The sequence below is a fragment of the Felis catus genome, chromosome A3 (genome assembly GCF_018350175.1).
Source record: "Felis catus isolate Fca126 chromosome A3, F.catus_Fca126_mat1.0, whole genome shotgun sequence".
Classification (NCBI taxonomy): domain Eukaryota; kingdom Metazoa; phylum Chordata; class Mammalia; order Carnivora; family Felidae; genus Felis; species Felis catus.
Genome location: NC_058370.1, coordinates 120,135,721 through 120,148,970, shown reverse-complemented (window position 1 = coordinate 120,148,970; position 13,250 = coordinate 120,135,721). Strand labels below are relative to the sequence as shown.

The 13,250-nt window shown below is 41.6% G+C and overlaps 1 protein-coding gene across 21 annotated transcripts in view; it reads right to left on the bottom strand.

Moving 5' to 3' along the window:
• DTNB (dystrobrevin beta) overlaps positions 1-13,250 on the bottom strand; it is a 214,652-nt gene that overhangs the window by 60,828 nt on the left and 140,574 nt on the right. For 10 of the 21 annotated variants that reach the window (XM_045054839.1, XM_045054840.1, XM_045054842.1 and 7 more), the window contains exons 10-13: positions 12,983-13,022; positions 9,694-9,813; positions 5,563-5,612; positions 215-304 (exon numbers count right to left, since the gene is read on the bottom strand). The exons of 4 other annotated variants lie outside the window; for them this stretch is intronic. In XM_045054839.1, coding sequence (XP_044910774.1) covers positions 215-304; positions 5,563-5,612; positions 9,694-9,813; positions 12,983-13,022 — 300 coding nt within the window. The remainder of the gene's footprint in view (positions 1-214; positions 305-5,562; positions 5,613-9,693; positions 9,814-12,982; positions 13,023-13,250) is intronic. 7 more of the 21 variants (XM_045054854.1, XM_019827822.2, XM_045054845.1 and 4 more) reach the window with 2 other exon arrangements.

The following is a 13,250-nucleotide window of genomic DNA, read 5'->3' as shown; positions in this document are numbered from 1 at the left end:
TGTTTAGGTAAGTGCCCGGGCTTGGCAAGGCTCCTTCTCTTTCAGAAGCTAATGCTTTAGCAATTATTTAAGCTCTGCCAAACATAGCTGGTAGCTTCTCAAGAAAAACCCCACATGCAGAGCTTTTTCCAGCTGGCAACCCCAGGTAACATAGCTCTCCCTCCCTCTGATCAGCCCTTGGCTACCCGCCTGCTGCTGCTGCGCTACCACTGACCGTGCACAGTGTTGCAGACGGGCCACATAGGAGGCTATCAGCGCATGCTCATCGGCCAAGTGACTGGGTATATCCTGGCTATACTGTAACCTAGGAACAATGGAGGCAAAGACAGCAAGCATGACACAGACACATACAGAGCGAGAAATGAACATGGATTAAAATGGGCAAACTTCAAAGAAAAATAGAAAAAAAAATCATGATAAGGAAAATAAAAAAACACAATGCATAATGGAATATGGTGTTAGACCATAGAGAATACATTTCACAAATCCTTTGGACAAAAGCAGTCCCTCAGGAAACAGCCTTGGTTGACTGACACTTTAGCCTTTGAGCAGAAGAAACCAAGGAGGGGTCGCCAAGGAGCCTTGCCCACCAGTCTTACTCAGGTTCTGGGCTCTGGGATGGACGCACCATTTTAGGGAATGCCCTCTGGCAGGAAAACAGGCAGCCTGGGTCTATTTAACATCACTAAACGCCCTCTAATGCTTTTACAGCTTTTGTCTACACATTAAGAGATTTTCAGTGTCACCTCATGATACCAGTTAAACCTTTTTATTTTTATAAGGATACTGCCTTTAGCATCATTCTATTTTCTCCCACAAAACTGATACTTAAACCAAACTTGTCAGAGTTGTTTCTCATTGTAAAACACTGTATACATTCTGAGTGAGGCTCTTTTATGGACGTTCCGTAGGACCCTGCACATGAGTTTTTAAAAATTTTTTACTCCAGAAATGTTAAAACGTGCACAAAATAAACTAATGACTACTTTTCACGTACCCAACCTCAAAGAAATCAACATTCTGTCAACTTGCTGAGTCTATCCCTCAACTTTTTGCCTTGAAAGGGGTGGCTGGAGAAAATCCCAGTTTATTATTTCATTTTGGAATACTTAATTTATATAGCCATAATGCCATCATCACACCTAAACACATTTAAGAAAAAGTTTTAATCCAACCCATCTAAAAATTTCCAATTTAATATCCATTTACATTTAAAATCAAGATCCCAGCAAGGTTCACACACTTTGCATTTGGTTTGTATGTTCTTGTTTTTAATCTTCCTTTTCCTTGTTTCTTTCATGTCATTTGTGAAGAAAACAGCATATCCTACATTCTGGATTTAACTGATTGCTTCCTTGTTGCCATTCAATTTGTTTCTCTATTCCCTGTGGCTGGATCTGGATATTTGATTGATGTTTTTGCTTTTGTTTCATTTTTGAGAAGAGGCTAGAATCTGTCATAGGTAATACGGTGCACTTACAAATCAAATAGGGCCACATAATGGAATATAAACATTGATCAGTGAATTCAGAAGTTATTGGTCACATCTCTCTAGTATAAAGTTCCCCACCAATTTTTCACCTACTGGCTTTAGCATTTACTAATGAGTCTTTCCTAGATTCATTAGTTCTTGTGGGGTTGCAAACGTCCAGTTTCCAATTTTATCATCTTTTCTGCATTTATTAGTTTTCTCTATTTGTTTATCATGAAATATCATTCATTCAAGAAAGGTAAAACAAATGGTTGACATTTATTACTTAACAAATTTCAGAACAATGAGTTAGGGCCCTAGTAACCTACAATGATTACCAAGGAGTTTTTGTTTTGTTTTTTTTTTTTTATCATTAATGATCTCATAGATTTTTATGTACCCAATTGCTTCAATCCATTATAATAATATTTTAGATGCTCAAATTATCCTGTCTTTGGCCAGTGGGAGCCCCCTATAAGTAGGCTCCTGTGTTAATCTAATATATCCATTAGATATTATCAGCTTCCTTGCTTGGCACAGTATAATGTCCCAGTCTCGTCTTGTGCATGTCCTGCGCCACATCTGGAATCAACTATTCTTTCAAGGATTCCAGGTTCCCGTTACTAGGAAAGAGTATTTAGAGACCACGGTCAGGGTACTAGGGTGCTCTTTATTCCTGGAGTATCATCACTGTTTCTAGAACTTTTCAGTGGATAAAGCTAGGAAATCTATGTATTTTAGAAGAAATAAAAACGGGTTCTCTCACTACTTTCAGATGCCATTCAATTTTCTGTTAGCGTGCATTGTTTTTGAGAAATCACTTCAAAACCTTATCTTTGGGGGCACCTGGGTGGCTCAGCCAGCTGAGTGTCCGACTTTGGCTCAGGTTATGATCTCACCATTCGTGGGTTCGAGCCCCGCTTCGGGCTCTGTGCTTACAGCTCGGAGCCTGGAGCCTGCTTCAGATTCTGTCTCCCTCTCTCTCTGCCCTTCCCCCACTTGCACTCTGTCTCACTCTGTCTCTCAAAAATAAATATTTTAAAAAAGTTAAAAAACAAACAAACCTTATCTTTGTTCCCTTGTATATAACATTTTGTTTTCCTCTAGCTGCTTTAAATATCTTTTTATCATTGGTTTTCAGCAATTTGATTGTGATGTGCTTTGGTATGGTTTTCTCTGTTTATCCTGATTACAATTTGCCGAACTTCCTTATCTATGGGTTTATGGTTTTCATTTAATTTGCAAAAATTTATTTGGAAATTTGGAAAAAAAATTTCCTGGAATAATTTTTCTCTCCTCCCTCTTTTAAACTGCTTGACATTGTTGCGTAGGTCTTGAGAAGCTCTGTTAATTTTTCAGCCACTTTTCTGTGTTTCATTCAATTTATTATTTATTTATTTTAGAGAGAGCAAGAGTGAGCACAAGTGAGCGAGGGGCAGAGAGACAGAAGCAGGGCTTGAGCTCACCCGACGCGGGGCTCGAACTCACGAACCATAAGATCATGACCTGAGATGAAGTCAGATGCTTAACCAACTGAGCCACCCAGGTGCCCCTTCTGTGTTTCATTTTAGATAGTTTGTATTGCTGTGTTTTTAAGTTCAGTGGACTTTTTTTGTCTACAATTTCTGATCTACTGTTAAGTCCATCTATGGAATTTTTCATTTCAGGTACTATCCCTTTCAACTCTAAAAGTTCTATTTTTCAATTTAAAACTTTGTCATTGAAGTAGAATATATATTCAGAAACTTCCAATATGTTTACACTTGGTTCTTTTTTATTTTCATTTTTCTCATTACGTTAATATTTTCCTTTCTATGGTAATTTTTATCTAGGGCTATTTTCACCCTGCTCGTAAGGTGTGGCCTTTCCGGGCTGCTCCAAGTGTTCCATGATGTCTCTATTCTGGTTGATTGGAACCCAAACAACGGCCTGAGCTTGAGTAGCTGTTCTACTTTCAAATCCCTGGGAGTTGAGTTGTTCTTTCCCAGGTAGCTGTTCTTTGGTGGTCCTGTGAAATCTCATTCTATGCACAAGCAGCTTGTTTTCAGCCAAAGACTTAACAGACCTGTATGCAGATTTATGGAGCTCTTTCTCTAAATGCTTCCTCCCCTCCGGTATTCTACTTGGCAAATGATAGCCTCCCGAAACTCCAATCTCTGTCTTCTTATTCTCAGCAAATAAGGCTTACTCTGCTTGTCGCTGGCACTGGAGTTTGGTAAATGCCTCCCAGCAGAAAGCCTGGGCAATCATAGGGCTCTCCTCATTTACTTCCTTTCCCTTGGAGAAGAGTCCTGCCCTACTTACTGTCTAATTTCTGAAAACAGTGTTATATTCAGAATAGTTTTCTAGACGTTTATAGTGGAAGAGCTAATCTTATAGCAGTTACTTCACCATGACCAGCGTGGAATTCTCTCCCATAGTAACTCATTTTGTATCATACTTTTGTAAAGTGTTTGTCTACTTCAAACTAAAAATTAAAACAAAACAAAACAAAAGTGCTTCTTTCTAAGACAGATTGAAAAGTAGCAGTGTTATATAAGGTCATCATAAGGGTTTCAGCTTTTACTCTGATATGAGAAGTTATTGGTGGGTTTTGAGCAGAGGTAGGGTATGAAAGAACTTATATTTTAATAAGATCATTTGCACTATGGAAGATAAAGTGTCAGAGAATGGGGAGGCAGCAGCTAATTAGAAGCTTCCTGCAACGTTCCATATGAGAGACAAGAGTGGCCAGCAAAGTAGCAGTAGCTGTAGAGGTGTAAGAAATAGCAAGATCTTGGACAGATTCTGACAGTGTTTTTGGATAAAGCTGATCTAATAATCTGACATTTTTGACGAAATAAGCATCAAGACTTCTGACCGAGCAACTACAGGAATGAGACCGCCATTAACTGACCTGGTGAAGACCCTGAGAGAAGTAGGTTTGGTTGGGAAGATACAGAACTCAGCTTGGGACATCTAACTAAGGTATGCATTAGATCCAAGTGAAGATACCACTGAGGAGGAAGATAATGAGGTTAGAGCTCAGCAAAAAAGGTCTGGTCCGGAAAAATAAGGTTAGAAGTCACTGGTATGTAGACAGTATTAAAAACTGTGAGTCTGGAAGGGATCACCTACAGTGAGGCCAAACAGAAAAGAGAAGTGCTCCCTGTGGCATACTAACATTTAGAGTTCAAAGAGGTATGGAATAACTAGCAAAGGGGGCCAAGAAGGAAGAGGAGGAAAAGCAGAAGAGCACAATAGCTGGAGGCAAGTATAGAAAGCGTTTCAAGTAGAAGGGAGCGATCATCTATGTCAAATGCCATGGATAGATCAATTAAGATAAGTCCTGAGAATTCATCAGCGAATTTAACACCGAGGAAGTCACTGGTCTCCTTGAAAGAACTGGTTTGGCAGCGAACAGGATGTGAAAATCTGACCAAGGTGCGTTCCAAAGGGAATGGCAGAAAAGAAACTGTAGGCATTCACTATAGAAGCAATAGTCCAACTAAACTCCATTTTAACTTTCCATGAAAACTGCTATTCAGAACTAGTGTCTTTGGCCAGATAATGAGGAATCTAAACCAAAATGAAAGGCATTATCAGTAGCCATCTACAGTAAACAAGGCACTTAAGTGTCCATGTATTTTCTGACAATTCTGTGTCAGGGTATGGGTGTTATGTTAGATATACATGTGATAATATATACTCCATTGAAAGGTGTACCTGTGTTTCCAGATTTTTTTCCTTTAAATTCTTTCCTTTTGATAAAATATAAATCTATATACAACCCCCAACTTATAAGTAGGTTTTGCTTTAGAAATCTGTTTTTCTAAAGCAAAGTCAGTAGTTTGGAATAGTTTGGAATCCCACACAAGTGATAAATACATAAAATAATGATAATGATAATAACGATAGTAATAATGATAATAATAATAATAATTTGTTCTATTCTAGGCTGACACATGTCAATTCCATCCATAAAAGTAAGTGATTTTCACGGCAGAATATACAATAGTTCTAGTAGTATTTCTGATGGAAATTTGGCATTTGAGTCAATGTCTGGAGCACCTACTGGATGTCAGGCACCGTGCCAGGAGAGGAAGACATACCACAGTAAGCAGGATCCAGACACGGCTGCTGCTCTCTTGATGTTAACAGTCTAGTAGAAAAAGAGATGATCACACAAATAAATGTAAAATGGCTAATATAGTAAGTGTTAAGATGACAGGGACACTGTTCTTCTCTAAGAAAACTTAATAGGGGTTCCTCGTTGGCTCCGTCAGTAGAGCATGTGACTCTTGATCTCAGGGTTGTGAGTTCGAGCCCCACATTGTGTGTACAGCTTACTTAAGGAACAAAACAGAAAAAACAAAACAAAACAAAACAAACAAAAAGGAAGAAGAAGACATAAGAATAGAATGTTGTCCAGTTAGGGAGATCAGCAAAAGCAAGGGTGAGTAGAATAAACCAGAGTTAAAAAAGAGGAGTGACAATGAAATGAGCACATCTCTCTCTGCAGCATACTTTCCTTCCCAAGACACCCTCCCAGCTCTATGCATTTGAAACAAGCTTCTAGGTGCTCCAGATGCACACTCCAGGGTGACACCTGCTCTCCAAGATGATGGGGGCCTTTGAATCTAAGGCAGAGTGTCTCGTGGCTTCAGAAGAAGCTCCAGTGGCAGCAAGAGAGGGTGCTTTGGCAGAAGTTAAGAGACACACTTGTGGGGTCAGGACACAAGGGAAAGGGATGTGAGTGGTGAGGGTGGGGATGAAGGGTAAGTTGTGGTGGGACAAGGTCAGAAGCAGAGGCTGCTTCTGGAGTGGCAGTTTGTAGCCCCGGAGCAGGACTCATTGCTCGGCAGGAGGCAGGAGAGCACAGCATCTGAGAGCATGGGCTCTGAGTGAGGCAGGCTTGGGTTTAATCCATACTCTGATACCTGCTTGCTATGTGAACTTGGGCTTTAATCTGTCCACAGAGAGACTCAGTCCCCTCATCTGTAAAATAATAATATAAAATCTACCTCATGTATTACTGACTTTAGAGAGTACAGGAAGGATTACAGAAGATAATGTAGTAGTCATTATCAGCAGAGTACCTGTGACCTTATCACAGACTTTCACATATGCTCTTTTGCTTATTCTCAGAATAATCTTACCAAAAGGTATTACTGTAATCCTCACAAGTTTACATTTCCAGCTCTGACCTCCCCCTGGAGCTCCAAGATTGTGTATTAGAGGGCCTAGTCAGCATCTCCCCTTGGCGGCCTAACAGGCATCCCAAACTGAACATGTTCAAAACAGAGCTCATTCTCTCCACCCACTTCCTCGCCTGCCACTCTCCCAGGCTGACCAGTTGAAAGGAACACACCACCACTCACCCAGTCACCGAGCTCAAAGCAGAAGTCTTCTTGTTTCTTCTTCTCATTTCCTCGTGCCCCACATCCAATTCCTTAATCAGCCCTACTGGCTGTTCTCCGAAACCAGCCCCCTTCACTGCCCCCACTGCTGCCATCCTTTCTATCTGGCAAGTCTCACCAAGTGCCACCCAACAGCCCTTGACTGCCCTCCTCTTCCACTCTTGCCCACTACAGTCGATTCTCCACACCACAGTGAGTGATCTTTTAGTAGTGGGGGTGACGAAGATGTTCTAGAATTGATTGTGGTGATGGCCACACAACTCTGTAAGCATACCCCAACCCACTGAATCGTACACTTTATGTGGATGGATTGTACGGTGAATGAATTATGTCCCAGTAATCTATTAAAGAAATAAACAGTTATGAAACCACTATCCATGCTACCAGGGCTAAACAAATAGGCACAGGGATGGTGGGTGATGGGGGCCGGGTTTCTCACTCTTGGAGAGGAAAGTTACAGATAACCAGGGGTGGGGGCAGCTATAGTGAATCATGCAGTACTGGAGTAGAACCAGATACTTCAGTAGAACTCATGTCCTTTATTTCTCTGCCCTGAATGGAATAAGCAGGCAACGTTAATAAGATGCCACATGCTTGAAGTAATTGAAGAAGAAAACCCCTTTCCTAACAGAAGAAGTACTGATTAAGATACAAAACAGCAGCACGACTTGAAGAAAAGGAGTAAGTTTCTGGATAAAGCCTCGTGAGTCCTCACTCTCAATGAACGTATAGTATAGAAAAGCATGGAACAAACAGGTAATTATGATACACTGATATGTACAACATGCTATGAATCACAGAGGAAGAACACTTAACCTAGTTGTAGAGTATTAGGGAGGGCTTCCTGGAGGAGCTGAAGCTAAGTTCAGAAGGAAGAATTAGATGACAAAGAGAGGGACATAAAAGGAAAAAGGAAGGGAAGGCACAAAAAGGAAGGAGCAGGTGCAGAAACCTGCTTGGGGACCTGTAAATGATTTGAGTAATTCTGGGTGTAGAAGCCAAATAAAAAGAATGAAATAAGGTAGGGCTGGGGAGACTAGCAACCATCACCTTGGAGCAGCCTCCAAAGCCACACTGAAGAATGTGGGCCTAATCCTGTAGAATTGTGTTGCCACTAGCCACATGTACCTGTTTACATTCAAATTAACTCAAATTAAGTTAAAATTCACTCCTCTGTCACATTTCAAGTGCTTGACAGCCACACTTGGCTAATGGCTACCATTCTGGTTTCTATGCTATTGGACAGTGCTGTAGAAACAAAGAGCCACTGGAAAATTTTAACCAGGAGAGTAACATCATTAGATCTGCATTTCAGTAAAATGTCTGGGAACAAAGAAAGGACTAGATTGGGGGTGAGGTGGGGAGTAGACTGGAGATTTCCTAGTAAGATCCATGAAAAAAGTAGGAATTTATACCACAGCACTGATTTGTTTTAAATATCTGCTTTACTACGGCTAAGTTAAAATATTGTAATAGTTTGATGTTAGAAGGAGTGAAGAGCCATGGTTAAACTGGATCACCATAGGAATTTCAGCATTGCTATAGGAATTTCCATTATAAGTGCAAGCCTTTGGCACACCCCTTTCACTACAAAGCAGCATACCGCATGGAGTCAGCTTTTTTTTTTTTAATGCTTATTTATTTTTGAGAGAGAGAGTGCAAGCAAGCAGGGAAGGGGCAGAGAGAGAGGAAGACACAGAATCTGAAGCAGGTTCCAGGCTCTGAGCTGTCAGCACACAGCCTGACGTGGGGCTCGAACCCACCAACAGTGAGATCATGACCTGAGCCAAAGTTGGATGCTAACCAACTGAGCCACCCAGGTGCCCTGCATTGAGTCAGCTTCTTAAGAGCAGATATGGTCAAGATACTCAAGTTAACAGCCTCCAAATGTGAAAAATGTGTAAAATTGTGTGTGTGTGTGTGTGTGGGGGGGGGGTTCTGTACATTTGTTGGATCTGAGTATGTGCCTGCCCTTTGCTAGTGTGAATGTGAGGTAGCTGGAAGAATCTGGATGACAAGAACTCATGCTATGGTCTGGTTCCTCTGTGTCCCACAGGCACTTCTAATTCAACATAATCTTGCTATCTTCCTGCCCAAATCTTCCTCCCGTGTTTCGACCATAAGTACCGTAAGCCAGAAAGGAACCTAGAGGAGAATCATCTATTCCCTTCCTTGGCCCCCCACATCCAAACTCCACAGAGTTTGGATCACTCTGTGGATCACTCTCAGGATCCCTCAGGCATCTCAGTCTGAACACGCAATGCTGAACTCAACAGTTTTTCTCCCCAGACCTGTTCCTTCTTCCCCTCTGTTCTGCTGACAGTCCATAATGGATGTAATTCTTGCTCAGGTTGGGGACCTCCAGCTTCAGTCCAATGAGAGGAGGTAACTATTACTTCAGTGCAAGGAGAGGAGTTACTGTGCTTCTGTAAGCTTCAATTTTCCAACCTTAAGCTTTAAAGTATGGACTTGGAAATACTCAAGCTTTCTGTTTGTACTAACCTGAGTTAGAACTGCTGAAGGGTTTACCTTAAATGCTTGAATGGAAATGGAATTTAATCCCAACCCAGAGGCAGCTAAAACCTGGCTGATTGCCTGGGCCATCAGATGGACTTTGGAAATCTGCCAACACTGAGGACCCTGCAGTCACATAAAATTATGTGTTAATTTTCAATTACTCTGCTTTTCTGTCTCTCAAAAATAGATTGGAGAAAAAAGTAATTCTTGTGTTGTCTCAGATTCTCATGAAGAATTCATGCAAGCTAAGTTGTTTCATGATCGTGCTTAAACCCTCATTAATTCTTGCTTTTCAACCAAACTCACTCTCATTTCACAGGAGGGAAGAGCACCAATAGCCTGAGTCCACAAATGGATAATTTCTGGCTTGACCAATTTCAGTTTGCCTCCTTTCTTCGTTTTGCCAATATTTCTGTTGTTCTCAGTCTAAAAAACAACAGATTGTGGCTTCTGTCATTCTTCAGTATTCTGTAGATAACAAGATAAAACCTTTACCTTGGCACCCACTCAGAAAGCCATTGTAATACTATTATAGTGCAACGCATCTCTTAACTTGGTCATGTGTCTTCAGCTCAGAAATAATATAGAATATGGCATTTTCTGGCCTTTAAAAAATACTTCTCCTTCTTGTGAAGTATGTGTTAAGTTAAAATTTTTTGACTGATAAAATCGTGCCTTTACTTATGATTCCTAGTAATTGGTAACTTCTTAGAATTAGTGGCTCTAATAGCTACGTGTTGCTACCCAAAGATGGTGGCACACAATACATCTTTATAAACCAAACAGACTAGAAAGCACTGTTTAATATTTGAGGAAAATAAAAATGAGGTGGTAGGGGGGTAAAAAGGGCCTCCTGAAACAAATCTATGCTAATGCGCGAGTGATATAATCTACTTAGGTATGCAATTTTTTTTTCAGAAATCACCCAAAAAAGAAGTCTATAGCTAATGTCTCTTCAGCACCCTTACCTTCTCCACAGACAGCAGACCCCCTTCTTTGGAAAACCGACCCCTACCCATTCAACCGTGGTAATCTAGGTAGGGCCACCAAACAGAAAACCCCTGGATGGGTAACATGATCCAAGATGGACCAAAAAGAACTCTCACTGGGAGTTTCCAAGTCGGAACTAAGAGAAAGGCAATCGCTATAGGGTTGAGGTTATGAAATATGAACACACAGGTCTCACGGATATATTCCCTGCTGTGTGAAAGGTAACTATTATAGGGAAGAATCAGCTGACATACAACAGGGAGGAGCAAGGAGCATGAGGGTAGCAGAGGGAGACAGGGAAACACCTAAGTGAGTTATAGCCCCCCTGGCTCTGGTCATCCCTGAGGCCCAGCCACATACAGCCCTGCTTTTCTTCCCCCAGTTTGGCTACAAAAACAAAAAAATCTTCTTGTTTTCCCTAAGCTCATCCAAACTGAGCTTCTGTCACTTATAGCCAAGGGTTCTGACTAAAATAGAAACTGATACTAGAAGTGGGGAGTAACACTGAGTGGAACTAGCTGAGTCGGGTTGAGGAATGGATGGCAGCAACACTCCATCCCAGGGAGGGGACACATCTATCTTTGCTACGTGGCCACTAAGAAAAGCAACTGGTTCAACTGTGATCTTAAGGATCGTGGGGCTTCGATCTTGTGCCCCTGATGGCTGGAGTTCCAGGCACCGGAGAGGAATAACAGGATGGAACAGTGATTTCCCGAAGTCTTCAGAACGAAGGAAGGGAGATGGGTTGTCTGGAAGCCAGTTGCTTCAGCCCACCAAGGGTGAGATAATGAAGACAATTAGGATCTCCTGGGGGCTGTATTGTTCCAAAAACCCCAAATATAAACCTCAACTCTTTGGCAGAGCGGGGTAGGGACAATTACCCAGTCATGTGGATAGTCTGTGGTTCAAAGCGCTTCCTGTACAGACTACCAGCTAAACGTTCTGCATCCTCCCTTTGCCTTCTAATTCCTGGAGCGGGCCTTCTTCTGGGCTCCTCTCCCCATCCGCTTATGCTGTAGTCTTCTCCAGTCTGTAAAATCTCTTTCCACTCACCCACCTGCTTTGCTGCTTCCAAATTCTTGTTGGTATGGTCTCCTCTTTCATTTTTCTTTCTTCTTGTGGGTTTTTACTCAAAATAATCCCAACACTGTCCTTTTGGTGGTGTTTCACAAGGAAACACAGCAGATGTGGCTTAATATGCCATGTTTTCCGTCACCTCTCTTTTCCCGCTGTCTGAATTACAATTCTCCTACTTTCTGATCTCTACCTTTGTGGACTGGGTGCAAAGTGCTTACAACTTATCATTTGCTTCAGGGCAGGAGGGGCTAAGGAGTCATAGAAAGACACACCTAGACCTGACCTGGGTGAATGGACATAATCTATGTAACCAGGGTCCAGGGCTGTTACAGCACGTGGACAGACTCCTGGGAGAGGCATGCACCCATTTGCAGTTGTACGTGGAATGCTACATTATGGGAAGGAAAACCCTAGGAGAGGAAACCTGTATGAGAAGGTGTGTGTATGTATATACTTTTGCACACATTTGTGTGCTCGGTAGCAAAACGGTGGTCTGCCAACAGCCTCTGTTATTTGTCCTTCCCACGATCTCTCTCTTCTGTTCTTGACAGTATGACCATCTTTTGGGGACACACTCCCTCCTGTTTTGATGATGTAGGTTTAATGGGTGTGGCCTACCACATACACAAGGGTGGGCAGTAATCCAATCCAGGACAGTTAAGAACCCTTCCTTGGAGTTTTCTAATCGAAGGGAGAAAAAGCATAACTTCTTGAGTGCCAACGCCGTGGCTGTGCATCTGAAGCCATCGGCGGTATTGAGAAGTAGGTGTTTCGCAGCAGTAGGGAATGAAGATGGCATTCTGTGAGTAACCAAGAGATGGAGAAGCCACAGATAGACATCCCGACGGCTTTTAAGTTGCTTTTGTGATCCGTGGACACTTCTGCCTTTGCTTTCTGCTTTTGCCTTTGTCTTTGTGGGTTTGTCTCTTTTTGTTTTCCTTTTTGTTTTTTTAACTATAGTAAGAACACATACCATAAGATCTACCTGGTACTAACTACGAGCACAATGCTATAGAGCAGTTCGTTTACAACCTTTTCATCTTGCTTAATTGGGTTTGTGCATTTTAAGTTAAATTTTAATACACGAAGTTAAAAGAGTTAATACTAATATACCAACTGAATGCACAAAGCAAAAAGTGTCATATTGGAAGTTTTTGTTACTGCCATAGTTATATGAACTGCCCACAGAATTGTAAAAGTTTAAATATTCATAAATAACGCTAAGGCTTTAGAAGACATTAGAAAATATTGGCATAATTTTCGAATTGGTCTGAATATATGTTATGATTTAAAACAGTATAACAGTGGGTGCCTGGGTGGCTCAGTTGGTTAAGCATCCGACTCTTGGTTTCGGCTCAGGTCATGATCTCATTGTTCATGGGTCTGGGCCCGTGTCAGGCTTTGTGCTGGAAGTGCAGGGTCTGCTTGGTATTCTCTCTCTCCCTTTCTCTTTGCCCCGCCCCCCGGCTCACTCACTCTCTCTCTCTCTCAAAATAAAAATGAATGAATAAATAAAATAATACAGTACCTTAGTCCAGAGACTAATACCACCATTCACATTCTGAACCCTGGGGAAAAAGAGGGACAGAAGCAAGCCTTGGAGGAAATCCAGTAGAAGGGGGAGACTTTAAGCCTCTGTTTTAAAGTTTTGAAAGTTTTTTGTTGTTTGTTTTTAAGTACATTGTTCTTGTTATTTTATTTAATTTTTTAATGTTTATTTATTTTTGAGAGAGAGAGAGACAGAGCATGAGCGGGGAAGGGGCAGAGAGAGAGGGAGACACAGAATCCGAAGCAGG